At 46.8% G+C, this 23,147-nt stretch overlaps 1 protein-coding gene across 1 annotated transcript in view; it reads right to left on the bottom strand.

Moving 5' to 3' along the window:
• Positions 1–1,081: 1,081 nt before the first annotated feature.
• The window catches only part of SIN3B (SIN3 transcription regulator family member B), a 122,330-nt gene continuing 100,264 nt past the window's right edge, over positions 1,082–23,147 (bottom strand). Inside the window, exons 18-20 of the mRNA XM_085639548.1 lie at positions 22,167–22,261; positions 19,021–19,225; positions 1,082–2,714 (exon numbers count right to left, since the gene is read on the bottom strand). Of these exons, the coding sequence (XP_085495674.1) occupies positions 2,487–2,714; positions 19,021–19,225; positions 22,167–22,261 (528 nt within the window). The 3' untranslated portion in view covers positions 1,082–2,486. The remainder of the gene's footprint in view (positions 2,715–19,020; positions 19,226–22,166; positions 22,262–23,147) is intronic.

Below are 23,147 nucleotides of genomic sequence, written 5' to 3'. Positions count from 1 at the left end.
AGACTGATGGAAAGGACGCCCTTCAAGAGATACCCTCAGTGCCACTCGAAGTATCATTGGGCCGACCTCCATGCCGTCTGTAACCTAGGCTTAATGACGACACCAGCTATGGCTCGTAATCTGTTTTTAGGAGCAAGAAGAACCTTTGGCCATGGAGAGACAATTACTTTTTCTATAACAGGATGCACTGTTTATCGCCAGCAACGCTGGACATCTTCGGTGAGACAGATCCGCTCAATGCAGAAGAGCAGGAATACAGGGAGCCATCCAGTGTCCTAGCCCGTCAACCCTGCCCCAAGATCATTGGATTGGACTACTCTGAGTCAGAGGAGGAGGAGCCCCAGAGGAGGACAAGGCGATCGAAGATGCCATATCTACCTCAGTTAACCCCAGACCTCGTCCCAAGTCCACACCCAGACGTGCAAGAACAGTCAACCCCCACACTTCCACCATGACTCTTCAAACACATAAGCGGCCTCATCCGATGGCCAAGAACTTCCTCCTCTGGGTGGAGCCCCATGTGCAAGCCTCTGGCACGTAACAGGCATTCTGTCTTGGTTGGGTTCAGCTTCAGGTGGGCACTGCACATCCAGGTCTGGATGATGTGCAACCTGTGTTTGAAGCATTGGATATCTGAAGCAGAGATTACTTTCTAGTTGAGTTGTGCATCATCAGCATATTGGAGAATCTAATTTTATATTCCAGGGTGTGTAGGAGGGTGGGATAGTCAACTGTGTCAAAGGCAGCTGAGAGATCGAGCAGAATCAAGAGGCAGTGGTCTTCTTTATCTGTGGTCAAGAGGGCATCGTCTATGATGTGTACGGTAGCGATTTCCACTCTGCAGCGTGATCGGAGGCCAGACTTTGCAAGACATGGCAAACACTGATGTGAACCTCGTTGGACATAGACTGTTTTCTCAAGGATCTTGGTGATGAATAGGAGGGGAGTGAGGTGCTGGTAGTTTGCAGGGTCATCAGGGTCTAGTGTGTGTTTCTTTAGGACTAGGAGGATCTGGCCTGGATTAATTAACGTAATAATCACCCACGGTTAGAATGAACAAAAGATAAGCTTACACTTTCTCAATAGTTAATGTGTGCATTTATTTTTCAATACATTATAAAAAAAAATAATAAAAAACACCAATAGAGTTAACCCTGTCTCAGCGTCGCTGTACATTTTTATCATTTGAATAATTACTCTTTTCCCACAAAAATCATCATAAATTGATACAGGGAAGACTTTCATCCCCAAATTCACTGTAATCAAGTCACAGTTTCTCTGTGGCTCTCACTCTCCTCCCAATGAATCTTATCTCAAGCCACTGAAAGAAAAGTTGAAATGCCAAATACTGCTCCAATGTAGTAAACTGTACTTTGATGAGACATATATATATTGGGGAGTCGCATGACTCCTGTGCGTTTATGCCCAGTTTGTGCACATACCACTCATTACACGATTTCTTACAAGTTCCAATGGTAGCTTAATCCTCGCAGATTACATGTGTGTAGCTTCAAACCTACATGTAAACAAAGAAAGAAGAATGTCGCCGGGGATGCTTCCTTAGCCTTTAATTTTTTTTTGAAGTCCCAAATGTCTACCACTAGATTTACTTAATGTGGGCATTGTTTACCGATCCAGATGGGTAAACCATGCCAGCCGTACCTGAATAGTAACCAAACACGAGCCAACATAAGCCAAGGAAAGAACATATTGTACACTCCACTCAGATGAGTCAAACTGCCCACACAGCTTATGCTGTAGGATGTATTGGAGGAAGCGACATTCCCTGGTACGTGCCCATATTACCTTAAAGCTTACTTTAGAAATGGCTTCAAATGGATGGATGCAGACTGAGCAACTGGACAGGCTGAGAACTATCACACTGGAGTTTCAACAAGTTCAATAAATGCATGGATCTTCTGTTCAAAAAAATGTTTAGCAAGTCCAGAGCAGCAAATTGGACAGTTTATAACTGTGCCCAAGTGGTGCAAATTAAGTCAGCGTAAGTGCATGGTCTGGCTGTGCCTCGATCTGGTCCGATTTTTTTTTCCATCTCCAGAATGGCTTGCAGGAAACCAGACCGCTTCAAAGCCCTTTTCTACTGAGGCGCAACTGGAGAGGTTATTGCACCTTTGCTGACCACAAACAACTGCAATGTCTATCCAAGTACTTGCAATCCATATACATAACGGATTCTACCTCAGCCATATCCTGCAAGAGGATATGGATTCACCAGCTCTGTTAACACATGGCAGATCTGGCACAAATGGACATTAGTTGTGGCCGGAAAATTTAAAAAAAAGAAAAAAGAAAAAAAAAACAACCTCAACCAATGGTAAGTAAAATGCAGTCACAAACATTAATACATACATTGGCATTCCCATTGCAAAGTTGCTTTATGAAGCTTCTGCGTTGACAAAGCTCTGAACTTCACGTCCTTTTTTGCGGTATGGCTGTCCTCGCGCAAGTCTATGGCAATGATTAACTTAGGGAGAATCAGGCCGATGGTACTGTACTCTGTAGCGGTTCACCATTACTCCGTGTATGTTCATGGTCTTGCAATTCGTTTTACATGGCACCAAGTCCTCATCATCCTCCCCCATGAGCCAGTCCTGAACCATCTCTGCTGCCTCCCCAGTCACATTCTCTTCCAGCCACCGGCTGTGCCATTCTTCAAACTGCTGATGGTGCTGCAACAATACCTGGGGCTGCACCTAATGCAACAAAATAAACGACATGAGTCAGAAAAGCAGGTCTGTGCCATTCAAATAATCCCCTTTGCTTTCTAAGACACGCCTTTTCAGAATAAAATGACTCCCAACCTCACACACACCGGCATTTAAGAAAAATCACCCGGAGGGAGACATGCAGTGAAAGACTTGTATACTGCATAGGATGCTAAAGTGGAGGATTTTTGCTCTTATTCCACTATCCCACCATTACGAATACCCTGACTTTAATGGAGCCACTTCCTTTCAAAGCAAGCAACTCTGTGGTGTTTTAGAAGGTTGAATTAACTTTCTTAGTCTCTGGGATTAACAATGCTATCTATGAAGCATGGCTCCAGTAATAAGGGAATCACAAAAACAGGGACAAATGTATTCTTGTTGGAAATATGCAGCATCAAATGCTAGTTATTTTTGCGTATCCAATAACAATCAAGTTCCTCAGTCACTAAACACGCAGTACACAAAAGTAATGTAGTGCACCAACACAATATTGAAATCAACAGGTCTATAGACAAAAAGTGAATTACCTGTGATAACTATCCATCTAGTGCATAATTTATCTACCTCCATCTTCTGAACCTATTGAAAATCCCCCAGATGCTAGACTGGATCTGGAAATCTTTCCATAGCTCCCCTGGCTAATAACCCTGGCTTCTTCTTCTCGGCACTGGAAGGGGAAAGGTCTCCTTAGCTCCCCACTGCTGGCAAATAGCCCTGGCTCCTTTTTAGCACAGGCAGGGCAAAAGGTATGCTGTCACTGAAGCCATACAGGGGCCCCCTGTAAAACAGACTTCAGTCCTCTGATCATTTTTTCCATGCCCTTAGAGGCGGAGAAGACCAAACAACCGGTAATTTTGACGGAGTGCAGTACAACAACATCATTTGGAACCTGAGTGAATATGACCATCCTTTAGAACAGGGAGGTGAGTGGGATCACCGCGTAAACTATCTGAAGGCAGATAGAGCATCCACCACAAAGATCGTTAGCCAAAGGCAAGGAACTTTCTTTGGATGGATACCTCTAGCAGAAAAACTTCTCACGTTTTGAATATATTCAAAGCAGGATTACCTTACAGGAGATGGGGTGGTCAAGCAAGGAAATCCCAGAGCGCTGAATGTGAGAAATGCCCCTCACAAGTGTGAAGAGATGCCAAATTCACCACATGACAAGTTTCTACTACAGAGACCTCCCACAACAAGTGTCAATATCAAAGACTTTGCTTGGCTGGAATGTGCATGGATTCTCTCAGGTGGTTCCTTTTTGGCAAGAGCACGGCACAATTTGATGCACAAAACGATCCAGCAAGACTAGGGCCTCTTCTGGATCAACGTGTCCTTTTTGTTACCTGCATAGCAAAATGGTGATCTTCAGACCTGATGTTTACCAGAATGATATAGTAACTGCCCTCTGTGGGTCCAGCCGTGTATCCCCTCATACTTGATAGCGTGGAGTAAGGGAAAAAGGTGGGAAGCATAATGGATAGCCCTAAATGGAATAGGGACACCAACTTGAGTAGGAAAGCGGACTAAGTCCCAAGAGCAGGAAGCAGAAGGACCCTCAGAGTATGAATATTGCAGGCATGTCTCGCCGACATAATGGACACAAGAAAATCCATCTGAAACGTGAGTAAATGTAATTCGCAACTGTGAAGTGGTTCAAAAGGGAGCCCACGTTAAAAAAGGCAAAACAAAATTCAGATCCCACTGAGGCATCACAAAAGGTATTAGCGGAAATGTGTGAGCTGCTTCAAAAGTCTGACCACAATCAGAACTGAACATGGAGAGCTGATCTGATAAACTACTAAATGCTGAGACGCAACTCTTGGCAGTACCCACTGCACAACTTTATTGATGAGTGACAGAGCAAAACGCAGTACCTATGACATGTGCCTTGATCGGGTCCATGATCTCACTGCCCTTCCATTGCCCTTGCCCCTGGACTGGCTTAGCAGTCTGTTGCCTGGCCTGCTTGGAGGACTGGCGCCGACAATAGGAAAAGCCAGAACCTTCAGAACTACCTACAGTCCTGGGCCAGGGATTGTAGCAGAAGCATTTTATCGGTGGCTCTTCTGGCCATAAACCTTTCGAAGGCAAAGTCAGCCTGGTCTCCAAATAGGTGAGCCCCATAGAAAAGCATGTCCATGAGGCTTGACGGTATATTAGAAAAACTGGCTGATAGGAACCATGTGCATCTCCTCAGGGCTATGGAGGAGTTGTGGCTCTGGCCACAGAGTCTACTGTGTCCAGGCCTGTTCTGATAATTTTCTGAGGTACTGACTATCTCTCACCATCGCAGCAAAATGATCTCTTAAATGGTCCATTAGGTTTGGAGTCACCAAGTTACCATAACCCACAGGGCTTGGACATGCTGACAAGTCGCATTCATTGTACAGAAAGCCAAACTATTGGCCAAGAAATACTTCTTGTAGACCGCCTCCAACTTCCTGGATTCCCTGCTGGATGGATCTGTGGGAAATGCACCTGGATTCTGCCTCGTGAAAGATGATACCATCACCATCCCACTTTAAGTAGATGTGAGAAAGTGCCATCTTTCTTGCATGGTATGCCCCCAATTTTTGCTGAACTGCTGAATGTACGTTGACTGAGTGTGCCCTGGACTCCTGCCAATCAGGTGCCCAGGGCCTATGTTCCTTCCCTAAAAACCTAAAACCCAAATTGGCAAACCCTGGCCACATGTCAGCCCCTGGTAAATGGTACCCTAGGTACCCAGGGCCTTGTGACCAGGGAAGGCCTCTAAGGGCTGCAGCACTCATTGTGCCACCCTTAGAGGCCCTGTACCCTAACACACACACACACACACACACACACACACTGCCCTTGCAGGATGAGTGTCTGGGTACAAGACAAAACAGATTCGACATGGCACACATCCCTGTGTGCCATGCCCACCACCTACACTGCCCTGGCATACATCAGCCACCCCTTTAGCTGGGTGCCCTATGCCAGTGCATGAGCCCTGTGCCCCTACAGTACCCAGGTCCATTCCTGGGCACTGTAAGTGCAGTGCTGCCATTTAAGAGTACATGGTGCTGAGAGCTCGTCAAACACGAACTCCACAGCACCATAATGGCAACACTGAAGACTGAGAAGTTTGGTATCAAACTTCTCAGCACATTAAACCCGCACTGATGCCAGTGTGGGATTTAATGTACCAAGCACCCCAGAGGGCATCTTAGAGATGCCCCCTGAAACCTAACCTACAATCCACGTCTGGTCTGGGAGGATGCATAGGCTGCCAAACAGCAGACATGTTGCTGGACCCCTGGGTAGGAGAGCCCCTGCTCTCCTGGGCCTGCAACAATGCACATCCTGGGCGAGGTGCTAGATCTCCTCCCCAGGATGGGCAGGGTGAAGCTTCAAAGGCATGCCGCCTCTGTGAGCTTCCCCAGGCCACTGGCAGCCCCCACTCTGGCGGAAAGCCTGGCCGGAAACCCCAAATAAGGACAGGGGATGTGCCAGCCTGCCAACCCCATCCTTCAGGTGGGGGAGGCGAGGTGAAGCACTTCTCCGGGCTCTCGCCATCTTGAAGATGGGAGGCCCTGCCCAATCAGGACTAGGCTACTGCCCCCCTCCCACAGGAGAGAGGCAGGATAGGGGGTGTACCCACCCCAGGACAGGGACCCATTGGTCCCTGCCCTTCACCTACCTGTAACGCCCCTAAATCTAGTATTTAGGGGCACCCTGAACCTTCCTTCCCCAGATTCCAGATTCCGAAATACAAAGAAGAGCAAGAAGAAAGAAGACCTGCCCTGCAGCTGCTAAGAAGAGGAAGACACCAACTGCTTTGGCCCCAGCCCTACCGGCCTGTCGACCCTCGAACCTGCTCCTGCTCCAACCCGGCATCTCTTTTGGCCAGCAACCTCACAAACCCCGGAGGACCTGGCTACCTTTTGGCTCTAAGCACCTGGGACTCCCATGAGTAGAGGCTCTACTCAAAATCAGCTTCTAATCCCTGGCATCAGCCCGGAACCGCGAACCCTACACACTTTGCACCAGCCAAGCCTGGCCTGTGCTGGAGTGAACAAAGACCACGAGGACGACGCCAATGTGACTGTGACCCAGAGTCCGGCACCCAAGGACTTCCCTCGACGCTCCTGACGACGCCTACAGCCTCAGAACCAGGTACCCCCCCCCCCCCCAACCGCGATCAACAGAGGGTAAGATTTCCCAACACCAAAAGGCACCCCTGCGCCCGGCGCCTCGTGTCCCCCTGTGCCCAACTCCTGGGTACCTACCTATCCTCCAATTACCCAACTTACCTCTCGAAGTGGTGGTGGCACCTGAAGAATCTTCATCCCCGAGCTTGCAGTCTTTTTCTAAACCGGAGCTTTCCCATTGAAATCAATTGAGCGCCCGAAGGCTCAAAAGCACCCTGCACCCAGCCGCCCGAGTGGCCCTGGTAGTGTAACCTTTGCACCCATCTACTTCCCCATTTGCCCTGAGCAAGTGACCAGGAGCCCAGCTCCCACAGCCACGTTGCACGCTAGTCAGCAGCCACCAACCATGGCCCCCCTGCTTCCCATAGGTTAACATTGGGCCTAACTCACTCTGCACCCGGCTGTCCCTGTGCCGCTGAGGGTGTAACAACTGTACCTACCTGACCCTTGGAGACCCCCGAGTCTGTGCCCAGAACCTTAACTTTGCCAGTCAAGTACTTACCTGAAAGTCGATAACTCAATTTTCTCCATAGGGTAACATTGACTAGTTATTCCTGAAATTTCTGTGGACTTTTCAAAACTTAAAATATTCGCCAAAAATCAGCCGAGTAATTAAAACGAAAATACTCACCTGCTATTAGGTGAGCTCCCAGTGCTGGATCTTGGTGCTCAGCACTGACCCTGAAAAATATTCACAACCGTACTTACCAGTAACCCAATTTTCTTCCATAGAAAACCATTGACTGTTTTTCTGTGAAATTTCTTTCAAGTGTCGATTTCTGCAAACTTTAAATATTCTTTAAAAATCGTATAAATTGTGAAAACGTATTTACTTACCTGTTTTGGATAAAGGTCCCAGTACTGAGTCTAGGCACCCAGTACTGGATTACAAAAGTATCAAGAACATACTATACCTGCAACTTGAATTTTCGTCCATAGGGAATCATTGATTGTTTTCTATGCAATATTTTCTAAGTGTCAACTTAGCAAAATATTGTCTAAAAATCACAACCGTATCTAAGTCGACTTTTATCACTTGTTTCTAAGTACTGACCCAGGACTGAATCTAGGATCCAGTCCTGGAATCCCAAAAGTAATCCTAAAATTAATCTATTGCAAATAACTTGAAACTTCCATTGAACTCAATGCATTATTGTGTTTAACATTGTGTTGCCTATTGCAACCACTTGTAACTTTCTACAAAAGCCAATTGCATATTGCAAAAGTATTTATATATCTGATAAAGTATATTTTAATACCTATTGTTGGTTCTAAAATAAAACAAGCATATATTTTTTATATAAAAACCATTGGCCTAGAGTTCAGTTATTGAGTGTGTGAGACCATTTGCTGACTGAGTGTGTGCAACAAATGCTTTACACTGTCCTCTGATACTGCCTTACTGCTCGACCAAGCAACCACTTTAGAGAGTAAGGTTATATCTAACTTTAACCTCTGCCAAACCTCTGGGGACTGTGGACTCTGTACACCCTGGACCTATTTGGGAACAGTATGTACAGAGCCATTTTCTCACAATAGAGGAATGGGCACAAAGGAAAGCAGGATCTCCTGGGGTGAGTCTACTGCCTGGCAATTAGCTGGTTGATAGCTGGGGCTGAGATGGGCTTGTATCATGATGCTTTGATAGGGTCCAACAATGCCTTATTAAAAGTCAGCAGAGGCTAAGAAGCTGCCAAAGCAGCCTGTAGGACCTCCATCAGGATACTGGACCTGACCTGCACTGTGTGCAGGAGAAGTTCCTTCATCTCTGTTGCCTTCCTCAAAACTGAATGGAATGACAATTTCTGACGGAGATGGACTAACAGGACATTCCTTCTCTGCCTCAAGAGAACTGTCCAGTCCTTTGCCATCTGCAAGGTCAGGTAGTCTCCAGCGTCCTAAGACTTAGAAGGCAGCTAATTTGGCGACTCACTGCAGTCATCCTCACCCTAGGTTACTGAGTCAGGCAGCTGGATACGATCAGAGTCAGATCCGAATACGGCATGATGTTGGCCAAGGGTGTGAAAACGGTTTTAATCTGTTTTCTCCAGGCCTACCTACTTGGACGTTTTTAAGTAGTTTTAGTGTTAGGGCATTGGTTGTCTGTCCTGTCAAAGCTCTGGTGCCCGTGATGCAGTGGGAGGTATTGGTAACCGTGCCAAAGATAGGGCAGTGCCAAAGGCCCCGTCATTGGTGCCAAAGGCATTCCCTGATGGGGTACTCTGGGGTTGATTGGCACAGAGGTAGGCCTGCTGGCAGAAATTCAAACAAAGCCCCAAATGCACTCATGGGGCTAGAGGGCAAAGGGCAAAACAGGGAGGGGAGCCGCAGCCTGCCCGAATAATACCATGATGGCACTAAGCAACTGAGTTAGGTTGGCCCATGGCGCTGGAAACTCAGTACAGATCAGCATAGGCACCAATACGGCATATGGGAAAGGCGGCAGCAGTTCCGGAGCAGGGAGATGACCTACCCTAAGAGATGTTGAGGGATGTAGTTGTCCTGTGGCAGTCTACTCTTTCTGCGTTTCCTCTTCAAGGCTACGACTGAGAGGAGTGCGACTATGAAGCAGACGTTGACCTCTGCCGGTATGGAGCCTCAAGCCACATCTGTTGCACAACTTAGATTCGTGCTTCGGTGCCAGGCAGCACAGACTAACCTCATGGGGGTTGGAAAGGCACATTCATCCACTGCAGGTGTGGCAAGTCTTGAAGCCCAACGTTTATGGGGGAAGGCATCCTCTAAGAACTGCACTTCAAAGTAAAAAAATATCTTTATACATGAAAAATCACAGAGCAGATCTAAATCCACATTGAAAGGTGTGAAAGATAGAGAACAGACATCAGTGCGTCTTAATGATGCTATGTGGCTTCATTGACAACATACCGGGAGATAGAGCCGGCAACCATCTAGGGAGTGTTTTCAGAGTCTTAGGACAGGGGAAACCGTAATGCCTTACTGTCTAATGACAGATGAGTTTTCGAAAGAGAATAAAATACCAATTAAGGGCCCTGTTCCTCACATGGTTTAAAAACACCTTTGCGGATGACCCTCACAGCGAAAGCATTTACTGCTCTGCTTCACATTCTCTGCCAAGACCTTAAAAGACAAGGAAGGATGTCTCCATTAATTTCTTGATATGACGTCTTATAAGTCAGCCTTGAGTGGTTCCACTGCTGCCCTCTTCGAGGTACAATATCTTAAAGAATTGGACAGATCTAAAAAAATATAATGTCACACAAAGCTACATCTACATTTTTCATAAAAGGAATCCAAAGCAGAACAACAAACATAAAAGACAGACTGCACATCAGTGGGCACAGTGTGTTGGATGGCTCCCACTGCAACATTTGCCTCTTGAGCAATTGTTCAGACAACCTCCAGTAAACACATTACCATCAGGTCCTGAACTCTATGTTTGAAGATGATCTTGGGGTTATCAGTGCATGTCAAGGGAAAAATTATTCGCTAGCAAATGGGAAAAGTGTGTTATTAAGAATATTTTTGCTGTCTCTCCAAGGTTGGCCCTCTGTTTAACCCATCTATTCTCTCCAATCTGCTGGCCACAGCAGTGTGCAGTCTGCACTAATGAATAACAGGAGTAAGTTATCCGGAGTAAGTTATCACTCTAAGGAATGCACATTCTGAGTGAACTTAATCTGCGACTCGAATTATTGGATGAAGAGATATTTTATCGATCTACTTGGCCTGTTTATTCAGGAGTCAAAAAGCCATAACTGCACGTGGGATGACAGCTGCTTCTGGCAATGGTATTCAAATTGGAGGGCTTGGCGGAGCAGGTACCCAATGTGACACACAGTCCTTCACAGGCCGGTGGGTCAGGCATAGGAGAGGGGCAACGCCAATCTGACAGGCTGGTGAACCATCTGCCAGCCTCAAACTGACACCCTTAGTCTTCTAAGCGCAGAACCATGACATTTTAAGACTAATATTCATAATGCTTATGGACTGTCAAACCTATTAAATGAATTTAGTAAATAAAGAAAGTTTTGAATCTGAAGATGGCGACCAAAGGTCGGAGTTTCCGGAGGAAGCACCAAAATGGAGTTATATGGCGACGCCCACCAACAACAACAAAAAATAGTAAAAGGACAAAAACGTTTTGGTGAAGATTCTGGTCCAAACCACTAGATGGCGGAATAATGCACAGCATGTGAATCCAGAAAAGATTCACACTACAAAACATGATATTCTTGGCTACTCGTTTATTTAGAGCCACTTTTATTCGGGTGAAAATATTTGCCTCAAATTTGGGAAAAAAACTGCCTAGCAAACTGACTTAGTGAAAACAGAAATGGGAGTGCACAACGTTTACTTAAGGTCACTTGAAATGCTATTGTCCTCAAATACTATTAATATTATGTGTTACTTTAGTTTTATTGGATACCTGTGACTTTGTTGGTGTGGTGGATCTTGTTTCAAGGCAGCATGGTGTTTAGTTTTGGGAACTGCAGGATTCCAGCTGCGGGGGGACTGTGACACTCCATGCCAGATGCCTCTCGTACGGAGGCAGTACTGCTGTAGGCCAACGTGTTTTTGACATTTGTGCCCCTCAAGGGAAAATCCAAGAGGCGGAAAATGCGGAATTCGCTCCTTTTTCAAGGAAGTGAAAACAGAACATCTGACAAAGGTGACACATTACAGTGTATCTCTCACTAGAGTTGTCTCTTCGGAGAAAGGTACTGGCGAGACACCTACAACTTGTCTCACCTTGTGTACCTATAACCCCGAACAGACAAGACAGAATTAAAAATAGGGCAATTACAATTCTGGGGGAAAAAATCAATTTAAAAAAACCAAAAAGCATGGTGGCATATTTCCATCTGAGGAGCCAGTTTTTTTTGGTAACACATGAGGAAAAATTCAGAAAAAATGAATTAGACATTCAAAAGACAGATGCTTCACAAATCTGCATATATCTTAAATGACTGCTGGATCCAGAGGCCCTCCTGTCACAAATTGCTGTAGTGGAACGATTGGGGTTGGCAATTGTTTTAAATGTCTAAGGGATAAAAATAGGTAAACCTAAGATATAGATATATAGATATATTGAATATGCTACTTACCAGTATGCATCTGTTCTTGGCATGTAGGGCTGCTGACATTCATATCTGTGCATAGATCGCCGCCTAGTGTTGGGTCCGGATGATTGCACATTGTTGTCCTGGAAGAGTCTTCGAAGTATCACGAGATAGGTGACTCCTCCCCTGGACCACAGTGCGCATGGGCATCCTCTCCATCCTTAGATTGTTTTTCGCCATTGTGGCAGTGATGGAGTAGATACAGTAAGTGATGACCATGCTATACAGGAATTCTGAGTGCTGCAGCCGCTACAGGCGCCGGGGAGGAGGGTGGGCGATATGAATGTCAGCAGCCCTACATGCCAAGAACAGATGCATACTGGTAAGTAGCATATTCAGTTCGAGGCATGTGGGCTGCTGAATTCATATCTGTGCATAGAATAAATAGCAGTACCTCCATTAGCGGCGGCTACCCGTGCCAGCTGCAGCAGTCTGAAAAAGAGTTTTGAGAACAGCCTGTCCTACAGCTGCCTGCTGTTTTGAGTGTACATCTACGCAGTAGTGTTTGGTAAATGTATGTATAGTGGACCATGTGGCTGCTCTACATATTTCCTGTAAAGGAATGTTTCCTAGGAAAGCCATGGAGGCCCCTAACTTACGTGTTGAGTGGGCTCGTGGGGGAATCGTTAATGTGCGTTTAGCTTTTTGATAGCAAATCTGAATACATTTAACGATCCATCTGGCTATACCTGCTTTGGAAATGGCGTTGCCCTTGTGTTGTGGAGAAAAGGCAACGAAAAGTTGTTTTGTTTTCCTAAAGTCTTTAGTTCTGTCTATATAGTACTAGAGGGCCCTCTTTACATCTAGTGTATGGAGCATTCTCTCTGCGACATAATGTGGATTTTGAAAGAAAACAGGCAGTTCGATAGTTTGATTCATGTGGAACTGCGATATGACTTTGGGCATGAATTTGGGGTTGGTACGTAGTACAACCCTGTTTGCGTGAACCTGTATGAATGGCTCTTGAATGGTTAGTGCCTGGAGTTCACTAACTCTTCTTAACGAAGTGATTGCCACTAGGAAAGCCACTTTCCAGGTGAGGAACTGAATCTCACAAGGATGGAGAGGTTCAAAGGGTGGACCCATTAATCTGGTGAGGACCAAATTGAGGTTCCACACCGGTGCCGGTGGGTGTCTTGGGAGAATTACTCGTTTGAGTCCCTCCAAGAAGGCTTTGATGGCAGGCACTCTGAATAAAGAGAGGTGCTGCCTGTTTTGGAGATAGGCTGCTATCGCGGTTAAATGGATACGTATTGAGTTGTATGCCAGACTGCATCGGTATAGGTGTAGGAGGTAACAGATGATATTTTGAATGGATGCGTCCAGCGGGTTAATGTCATTGTTGTTGCAGTAAATGACAAACCTCTTCCATTTAGCCGCATAGCAAGCTCTGGTAGTGGGTCTCCTGGCCTCCTTGATGATATCCATACAGTCAGGTGGCAGGTTTAGGTAGCCAAACTCTAAGACTTCAGGAGCCAGATTGCCAGGTTCAGCTGTTGCGGATCTGGGTGCTGAATCTCGCCATGGTTCTGCGTTAAAAGTGCGGGTTTGATCCGCAGCCTTTGATGCGGCACCACGGAAAGTTCTAGAAAGGTGGTGTACCATGGTTGGCGTGCCCATGTGGGAGCAACTAGGATGAGTGTTAGTGAGTGTTGTCGCAGTTTGCGTGCCACTAGAGGTATTAATGGCGCTGGGGGAAAAGCGTACGCAAATCTGCCGGACCAGTTCATCCATATCGCATTGCCCTGTGGATGTGGGAACCTGGCGGCAAAGCTTTGGCATTTTGCGTTTTCGTGTATGGCGAATAGGTCTATCTCTGGATGACACCACTGATGGAAGTACGGTTGGAGAACTGACGGATGTAGCTCCCACTCGTGCATTTGGTGGCTGTGTCTGCTGAGCAGATCCGCCATCTGGTTGTCCTTGCCGGGGAGGTGTTCCGCCATGAGGAATATGTTCCTCTGAATGGCCCACTTCCACATGCTCTGAGCCAGGTGAGACAACTGTGGAGAGTGTGTTCCTCCCTGTTTCTGTATGTAGTACATGGCAGTCATGTTGTCCGTCCGGATCAACACGCCTTTGTTGCACAAGTGTACTTTGAATGCCTTCATGGCTAGGAAGATTGCCATCAGTTCCAGAACGTTGATGTGCATCTTCTTCTGTTGCGTTGTCCATAGTCCCTGCACTGTGTAAGTGAGTACATGAGCTCCCCAACCCTGGAGAGAGGCGTCCGCTGTCAGTATTATTTGTGGAACAGGCTCTTGGAACGGTCGGCCCTTGCAAAGGTTTTGTGGAGTCCACCAATGCAGAGAGTTGTATGCCCGACCGCTCACCAACACTAGGAGCCATATGCATCAACACATTTTTCCATAGACACAGAATGGGAAAAACCCTTTGATGCATCTGGCCCTAGGTCTTTTAATTGCCCGTGAGCCTGATTCCATTGACGTGCTAAGCACTCCTGAAGCGGGCGCATATGTAGTCTCGCGTGCGGGACTATGAAAATGCAGGAGGCCATCATGCCTATCAACTGCATGAACACTCGCGCAGGAAGGGAGTGTTGAGGTTTGAACTTTGAGATCAGCAGTTGCATGCTGTTGATCCTCACTAAATTCGGCTGAGCTGTGGCTGCCAGAGTGTTTATGGTCGCGCCCAGGTACTGTTGTACGTGTGCGGGCTGGAGATGTGATTTTGGGTAATTTAGTGAGAATCCCAGACTGTGAAGAAGGTGAATGGTGAGGGACATGTGGCTGGCACATTGCTGGGCTGACTTTGCCTGAACAAGCCAGTCGTCCAGGTAAGGGAAGACGTGAATGTGTTGTCTTCGTAGATGTGCCGCCATTGTTGCGAGGCACTTGGTAAAGACCCTGGGTGCTGTTGTTACTCCGAAAGGGAGAACTTTGAACTGATAGTGATGCCCCTGAATGGTGAACCTGAGATATTTCCTGTGTGAAGGGTGTATGGGTATGTGGAAATACGCATCTTTTAGGTCCAGTGTGGCTAGGAAGTCTCCCTGACTGAGTAGCGGGAGAACCTGCTGTAGGGTGAGCATATGGAAATGCTCTGAGAGAATGTATCGGTTGAGGGGTCTCAGGTCTAGTATAGGTCTGAGCGACCCGTCCTTTTTTGGGATTAAGAAGTACAGAGAGTACACCCCTATCGCCTGCTGGTTGACGGGCATGACATCTATTGCACCTTTTTGCAGCATACTTAGCACTTCCTGCTGCAATAATGCCAAGTGCTCTACGGACATAGGACGGTGCTTTGGCGGTATGTTGGGTGGAGTGGATGTTAATTCGAGACAGTAACCGTGCTGGATAATGTCCCTGACCCATCTGTCTGTGGTGATGGCTTTCCACGCTGACAGGAACCGTTGGAGTCTCCCCCCTACAGGTGTTATGTGGTCGGGGGCAGGGAGAGGGCGTCACTGTTTGTTTTTGGGGGAGGACCTGGTGTTGCCGTAACCACGTCCTCTGCCCTTGGTGCTGGAGCCACGATATCCACCTCTGTTGGTTTTATCATAGGTACTTTGTGTGCCTCCTTTAGTGTATTGCTGCTGTGACCCATTACCTCTAGCTGCTCCTCTATTCCCGGGGCGACGAAAGGAGCCACTACGAAACTGCTGCGTCTGCAGAGCCCCCATTGATTTCGCAGTGTCAGTGTCTTTTTTAATTTTCTCGAGGGTAGTGTCAACTTCAGGGCCAAATAAATAGTCTGGGTTGACCGGTTGATTTAGGATATTGTTCTGAATCTCCGGCTTGAAGCCTGAGATTCTCAACCATGCATGCCGTCTCAACATGACGCTTGTGTTGATTGCCCTCGCCACTGTGTCGGCTGCATCCAGTGCGCACTTGATGGATGCATTGGTAAGGAGTTGTCCCTCTCTAATGAGGAGCTCCGCTGCCTCTTTATATTCATCTGGCAAATGTTGGAGTAGTGACTCTAGTGTGTCATAGTGGGACCTATCATAACGGGCCAGGAGTGCCTGTGTGTTGGCAATGCGCCAGATGTTTGCTGCTTGCGCTGCAATCCGTTTGCCTGATGTCTCCAGCACTTTGGACTCCTTGTCTGGGGGAGGAGCATCACCTGTTGTTTGTGAGTGGGCTCTTTTGAAAGCATTAGCAACCACCATGGAGTCCAAAGGTAACTGACCCCTAATGTACATCGGGTCTCCGGGTGCAGGCTTGTATTTTTTTTCAATCCTGGGGTTTAGCACCCGTGCCCTTGTTGTTTCTTTAAAAATGTCCTTTGCAGGTTTGAGAACTCCTTTTAACATGGGCAGAGTTTTGACATTTCTTTCAGAAGAGGCGAAAATGTCCATTAAGAAGTCCTCTTCGACAGTGTCCGAATGGAGTTCTACTCCATGATTGGCAGCAGCCCGTTCTATGAGGGCATTAAAGGCAGCAGTGTCCTCTGTGGGAGATGTCTTTATGTTATAAAGCTGCGTGTCATGGGTATCTGGTGCGGTACCCTGGTCTGTGGGGTCATCCCATGCCTGATCTGTGTCTTGCAGGTGATCGTCAGGATCGATATCCCCAGGGTAGGTGGTATCATCCCCTACATAGTCCTCTACTGCGTCCGCCTCTGAAGGCGTAGGAGAAAAGGACGGTGGATCCTGATGGAAGGGTTGAAAGTGTTCATGAAGCACTGGCTTTGACCCTGCTGGCAATTTGTGTTTGAGAGGAATTTTGTAGGAGTCCAATCCCTTCTCTGGTGTGATTTTCCGCTTGCGGATAATCAACCTACCAGTGTTGGCGTCGATAAATCGTGGCTGTGAAGGCTCGAGATCTGTTTGTCCTGTGGATGGGGACTGTGTTTGGCGGACATGTGTCCGAATCTCGAACAGTTTCGGCGCCGTGGGCGGCGGCAACCCAAACGTGATGTTGGTCGGCGCCGAGGGTGTCTTCGAAGCCTTGTGCGTGTCGGGACCCGACGTAGAGTGGAGGGCTGCCCGTTCTTTGATGCGTTGCAACGATGCCGAGACCTGTTGCACGGTGAACGCAGATGGCTCTTTGGAGCCGGTCGGCACCTTGGAGGTAGGCGTCGAAGCGGCCCCCGACTTTTTTGCAGTCATGGGGTCATCGATCCGAAGGGAGGTATCGACGCTTGTTGGAGTCAATGACTTGGCAGGCGCCGCCGGTTTAGACAGCGACGCAGACTTGTTGGTCGGGGCCGATGTCTTCGGTGCCAGAGGGCGAGGTGCCTTGTGGGGACCGAGGGCCTTTTTCTTTGGCTCGGCACCCGTATCCGCTGCGGTGAGCTCGGCACCGAAATCCCTTTTTGCGCGGTCGGAGCCGATGACCTTTGCCGGCGTCGAAGGAGTGGAGGGCTTCGAGGCCTTCGAGCCGATCACAACCAGTTTCACTTTCGTTTTCGATGGAACTGGTGCGATGGATGGTTTCGGTTTCACTGAATGGAATCCAGTCGCCTTCGATAGTAATGGCTCTTGCAAAATGTTCGAGGCCGGGCCTGAAGGCGGGGCCGAAGAACCTTGAGATTGATCTCGGGTAAGGCCCGAAGGCGATCCCTCGACCGGAGCCTTATGACGACTTATTTGTTCGGCCTCCGTATCGACGGGTGGGCCTAGCTCCTCGGTGGAGCTATCTTCCTCGGCCCCAAAGGCCTCATCGTAGTCTCCTACCTCTTCGACGACTTCTTCTCTCTGAAAGATCACCTCATCGTCGTCTTCCGATCGGGAATCGTGTTCGGAAGCGGGGCTGGAGTCTACGTCTTCCACGCTCTCGGCGTCCTCGTCTTCGGTGCTAAAGATGTTGGTCGGGGCAGGCGCCGATTGCTGCGCCTCCAATCTCGCTGCCCGTCGATTCCGGAGAGTCTTCTTCGAGCGGAATCGGGCACAGGCCATACATTTCGACTCATCGTGATCCGGTGAGAGACATTTGTTGCATACCGGGTGGACGTCGATGTGTGGGTATTTCGCGTGGCATAAAGGACACCTTTTGAATAGAGTCCTCGATTCCATCGTCGATCGAAGTTTGATGTTCGGACCAAGCGGATCCGAAAAGCTGGAAGAAGGTGCTAAATCACTAAAGAAACTAATCGACACCGAACGGGAACAGTACCGACGATAACTAAAGGCCTTTTGGCCTTAAACTGAATTTTCCTAACTTGAGCTAAGATAAGCACATCCGAACCCAATGGCGGAAAAAAACAATCTAAGGATGGAGAGGATGCCCATGCGCACTGTGGTCCAGGGGAGGAGTCACCTATCTCGTGATACTTCGAAGACTCTTCCAGGACAACAATGTGCAATCATCCGGACCCAACACTAGGCGGCGATCTATGCACAGATATGAATTCAGCAGCCCACATGCCTCGAACATATATATATACTTAAAAAAGGATGCTAATTATAGTTCAATATCCTATTCCAACAGTGGGGAGAGGGTACTCTGCACATGCCATAGAGCAGGGGCTTGCCAAGCCTCAATCACGCCACTTAAAGCTGTTCTAAACTTAGTGGCCAGGCTGCTCACCGCCTCAATCATATTTGATGATCTCACACCCATATACTACAAAATCATCACTGGCTCCCCATAATAGCTAGGACAGTATTCAAACTGTCTGGCATACAAAGTCACACTGCACAACAATCCTCCTCCTTCCTTAGTTGATCTACTCTCCAGAGGTGGCTCTCCACGGATGGCACGAGAATCCTAGGACGCAGAAGCGCACTGCCACTAGAGTCTACAGGCGAGATCGCTCTTTACAGGAATACATCTTCTCTTGCCTGCTGAAGCTTTTAGCCACTACCAGATCAAATGAGGGGCTACCAATGAATTTGCTACCATGAAAAACCTTTTATAACAGCAATTTGATCTCCACTTTCACTCAATTAACGTTTATAAGACTTTTTTGACAGAGGCAATGTACGCTTTGTAAGCAAGGGTTTCGCGGTTGCAAGCATCACACAAAATCACAATCCCCTTCCTTCTCAATGATGTGACCGAGCAGGCAAAGGAAAGACAAGTCGAGCGCTGGCCGTGGGTGTACCTGTTTGGCCCGGGGCAGGGCCCCGCACCTGTACATGTAATCCTCAGAGTTCATAATGAACATCATCTTGTGGGTGTTGAGCTTGAAGCGGCAGTCCATGTTGCACGCGCTCTCTACGCCAATCAGCCTCTTCCAGGAGCTCTTGACTTCCTTCTTCATCGCTCGTACTTGTCTGCACTGCCATTTCCGGAATTTGTTAATATTCCTTTAGAGAAGAAACAAAAACATTTTCAGCAGACTCGTACGGCTGAAAAAATGAGTTCATACCAGCAGTCTGATGATGAATCTTGAAGACAGTACCAACAACGCATATGTGCACAGCAGTCATAAATGCCAGTGTTCAGATGGTCAATCTGACCTATGTGATCATCCAATTCCTTCACTGAGAAACCAATTATTTTGTTGGCAGCTCTTTTTTGTGTATGGTTGGGGATCTATTGAGACCCCTGACCCACTCCTACCCAACTGCATACTCACAAAAAAAGTTATTTTCAGATCATCCCATGACTCCCTCCCACTTCTGCCGCAAGAAGCATACTGTGTTATGTTTCACGCTGAAATATTTGTATAATACTGCTTAGAAATAATTAAAATCACTCAGAGAGTAACCTCAGTTTTCAGCCAAGATGCTAAACACTGGCAGTGTACGAGATATTTTTCTTAAATACAAGTGCTTCTTCAGTCATAGTAGGTTTCGGCATTTAAATCATAATAGACGCAACTATGACTCTGCCTCGCACTCATGTATCCATCCATCCATGCATTCACCCACTTGCACAACCCCAAAAACACAAATTCAATCAACAATTTGTGCAAAATTTAGAATAAAAGTATACACAAATTGCTGCCTAAACATGACGTACACATGCTTGTAATAAATAAAATAAACATACCAGTGTGTGGCTGACTTGCAATGGTGTTGTACAAAGCGTGTTGCTGTATTAAAGTTCCAGAATGCCTGCGACTTTCAGAACCAACTTATGGGCTATTAAAGCAATGATACACTACAGACAAGACCATTCCATGGTGTTCACCGGTTTTAGAGGAACCTGGTTCAGAGGCCATTGGCTCTATTGCCCTATGAGGGATGACATTTGTCTGATCACTTGTGCACCTCTTCATGAAAATGAGTGCTCTTCAGTGCCATGACTGGTGGGCTGGGCTCTTAGTTTTCCATTTTCTTCTTTTATAGGTTCCCTTTCAAAATACAGCAGATCAAACTGCGAAAAGTTATGTCAGATGCAATAATGACCCCCAATAAGGCCTTTTGCCTTTACCATGGACTTAACATCATAATCTACATAGGCCTAATGAATTGTGTATAAACTGGCAACCATCATGTACACAATTATACAACTACATATGTATAAAATTACACTCGGTAAAACAATATACAATCACTTTCAAAAGGGCCTAACAAGGAGTATCACAGTGAAAATCTTCGAACCCGAGGGTTTGCCACAGGGTATCAACATCATCATCATCACCCTTTCCTGCTACGGCAATCGAAGAGATTTCATCCAACTACATATCTAGAGCCTGTAACTGTGCGAGCGCGGTCCACAGTGAAAGGCCTACAGCCTTCGTCATAACTTCTCATAATAAACAGATCGGACCTAAGGCATCAGAAATAGCTTTTCGCGGTGAACCAATTAGGCCATCACCTTTATTACAACCAAACACCGACCTGTTCTACTGAGCATAAACTTTCCCACAAAGCATCCATCAGGGGTATAGTCATAAAACTACAAATGTAAACAAAATGACAGTGGAAAAACAAAATACTATGGTCTCTTAAGAGGGGCTCGCAATGATTATCACAGTGCAGACCGTCTATTCCAACGGTGTGGTAGATGGTAGCCAACACCAAAATCCTTGCCTCCTGTGGTAATCGATGAGATTCCATGTAACTCAAAACCTCTCTGCAGGCTTCAATGCAGTGTAATAATCTCCCTTAAATGCCTTATGTAATGTAACACATGCTTTTCACAATAAATCCATCAAACCTATTGCCATGATCATAACTGTTCATAATAAACAGACCTGGCCTACAGCTCTGATAACTGGCTTTCCACCGTAACCAACAGTCCTGCTACATTGATGAAAGATTTCCCATGAAGCAAAAAGTGCAATACAAGCTCTGCTTTTCAGTTGAAACACAGAACTGCAGCCCAACCACATGCTGTACTCAAGGAAGCCAACGTGTGGCTGCAATCAAAGATCCTCTCAGTGGTACTTCTGAGCTCAGTTTATCTTGATCACACACGGTCAGTTGAGAGCTCTGCTGTCAAGCCAAACCTTCTGAAGGTCGACTGCCTCAACAGCTATGCGGTATTTCTTCCCTACTCTTGAGTAGAGTTTTGCTGCTCTTTTCGGGACACCAATACAGGCGTACAGAAGAGAGAAGTTTATAGGGGGAAACCAGTTGCCTGATGCAGTGTGTGTATATGTTGTAAATTAATGTCAACTGCAGCTGGAATGCCTGAATTATATGAATGCACTGCAGTCTCAGCTTTTTTTTCTGTACATATTTTACTAATTAAATGCAAAAAAAAAAGTAGCCTGAAAAGATGCACGGAAAAGTATTTCTCCCATTCACGATTTTGGGCACATATACCAGAGTCTATTGTGAAGAAAATGTGTATATGTAATGTGTTTAAAAAGGTTGGAACCTAACTATTTAGAGATGGACAGCTGCATAGAATGCAGGCGGTTAAAGAACACCAGGTCACAGATGAATGCGATCAACAGCTATCTCTTCGGACCGCCAATCAACAAATGTTTTACACAAATCCCTTTATCTTTGGACCGCCAACCAACAAACGCTTTACTCAAAGCCCTTACTCTTCATTTGAGTGTTTTGGATATAGTGATGAGCCACAGAGTACAAAAATGCCCTGGATTGAGCAGCATTCAGAGGCTACCCCCAGCATGAGCATGGGACGAACTGCAGCACACCCGCAAAACTGCCCATGCAAGCAGGCCTTTCCTCACTGAGAACGCCCAGCGATAAGGGGGAGCTTGGGAGCTCTGTCCCCACAACTTTAGCCCATGCCTTGTGCCCTCAAGGGTTGCACCATGCAGATCCTTCCTTTCACCCAGGCTGTCGGTCCCACACATATGAAAAGAGAACGGTCATTTGTTACCTCTGTAAAAAGACAGGTTTGAATAGAAAACGCGCATTTTGGTTGCTCTGCTCTCCGTCGGCCGCAACGAACTGATCCATGTAGGTGGACAAGTGCTAGAGGAAAGAAACAAAGCATCGCAGTGTTACTATAGATGACCTCTGCAAAAGCCAAACAGACTCACATTTCAAAGCTGCTCATTTACCGGTCTCTGGTGGTTTGTTTTTGAAACGTCCTTGCTGGCAAAATGTAAACAAGCATTGAAAATGCAATAGGTCTCGCCTTTAAGTTCAAGCCAGCTTTGCTATACAATACCATTAGCAAAGCAAATGGCTTTAACTTAATCAAAGGCGAGACCTATTGCATTTTCAATGCTTGTTTTAAAGTTAGATTTACATTAAACTGATTCTAAAATGTTTTTGGACCAATCTTTTGCTTTTGTGGGTTTAAAATTTCACTGCAGTTTCCACTTTTATTCTCCACGTCTCCAGCCATGCGATCTCTTTCATAGAAAAGGGCGAGATGCCGAGGATTTGAGCAGTTTGTGTAAAGGGCGATTGTGTGATCATGAGCTATAACGAATAAAACACTCCCTGCTGTACATCAACACCTCAGAGCTGCAGGACCTCCTATAGGGGCTCAGCCTTCAGCCTGGTTCGTCTGCAAGGTCACGGGACTCCTGGGTGACTTACAGGATCCGTATAATACACAGGAGAGGGTTATTTCTAAATGTATATATTTACATTCCAGGATATAGGACAGGCTGTACCTCTCAGTTGAGGCGAAGGAGGGCCTCGCACATGAGCAACGTTAGAGTGGTGTAATGTGCCCTCCCGTGACATCACTGCATATGCTAATTGGCCACCCTACTTCTTGTTGTACAACTTCTGCCCTGGTGCAGGAGGCCACAGAAGGGGTGCGTAGAGGAGGTGGGAGGTGAAATGAGGTTAGCGAGGCGGTGTGTACATTTCCACAGACTCTGCACTTCGTGGTAGTGAGGCC

This window comes from Triturus cristatus, chromosome 12, assembly GCF_964204655.1.
Source record: "Triturus cristatus chromosome 12, aTriCri1.1, whole genome shotgun sequence".
Lineage (NCBI taxonomy): Eukaryota > Metazoa > Chordata > Amphibia > Caudata > Salamandridae > Triturus > Triturus cristatus.
Note: the sequence above shows the minus strand (reverse complement) of the source record. Positions and strands in the feature narration are given on the sequence as shown.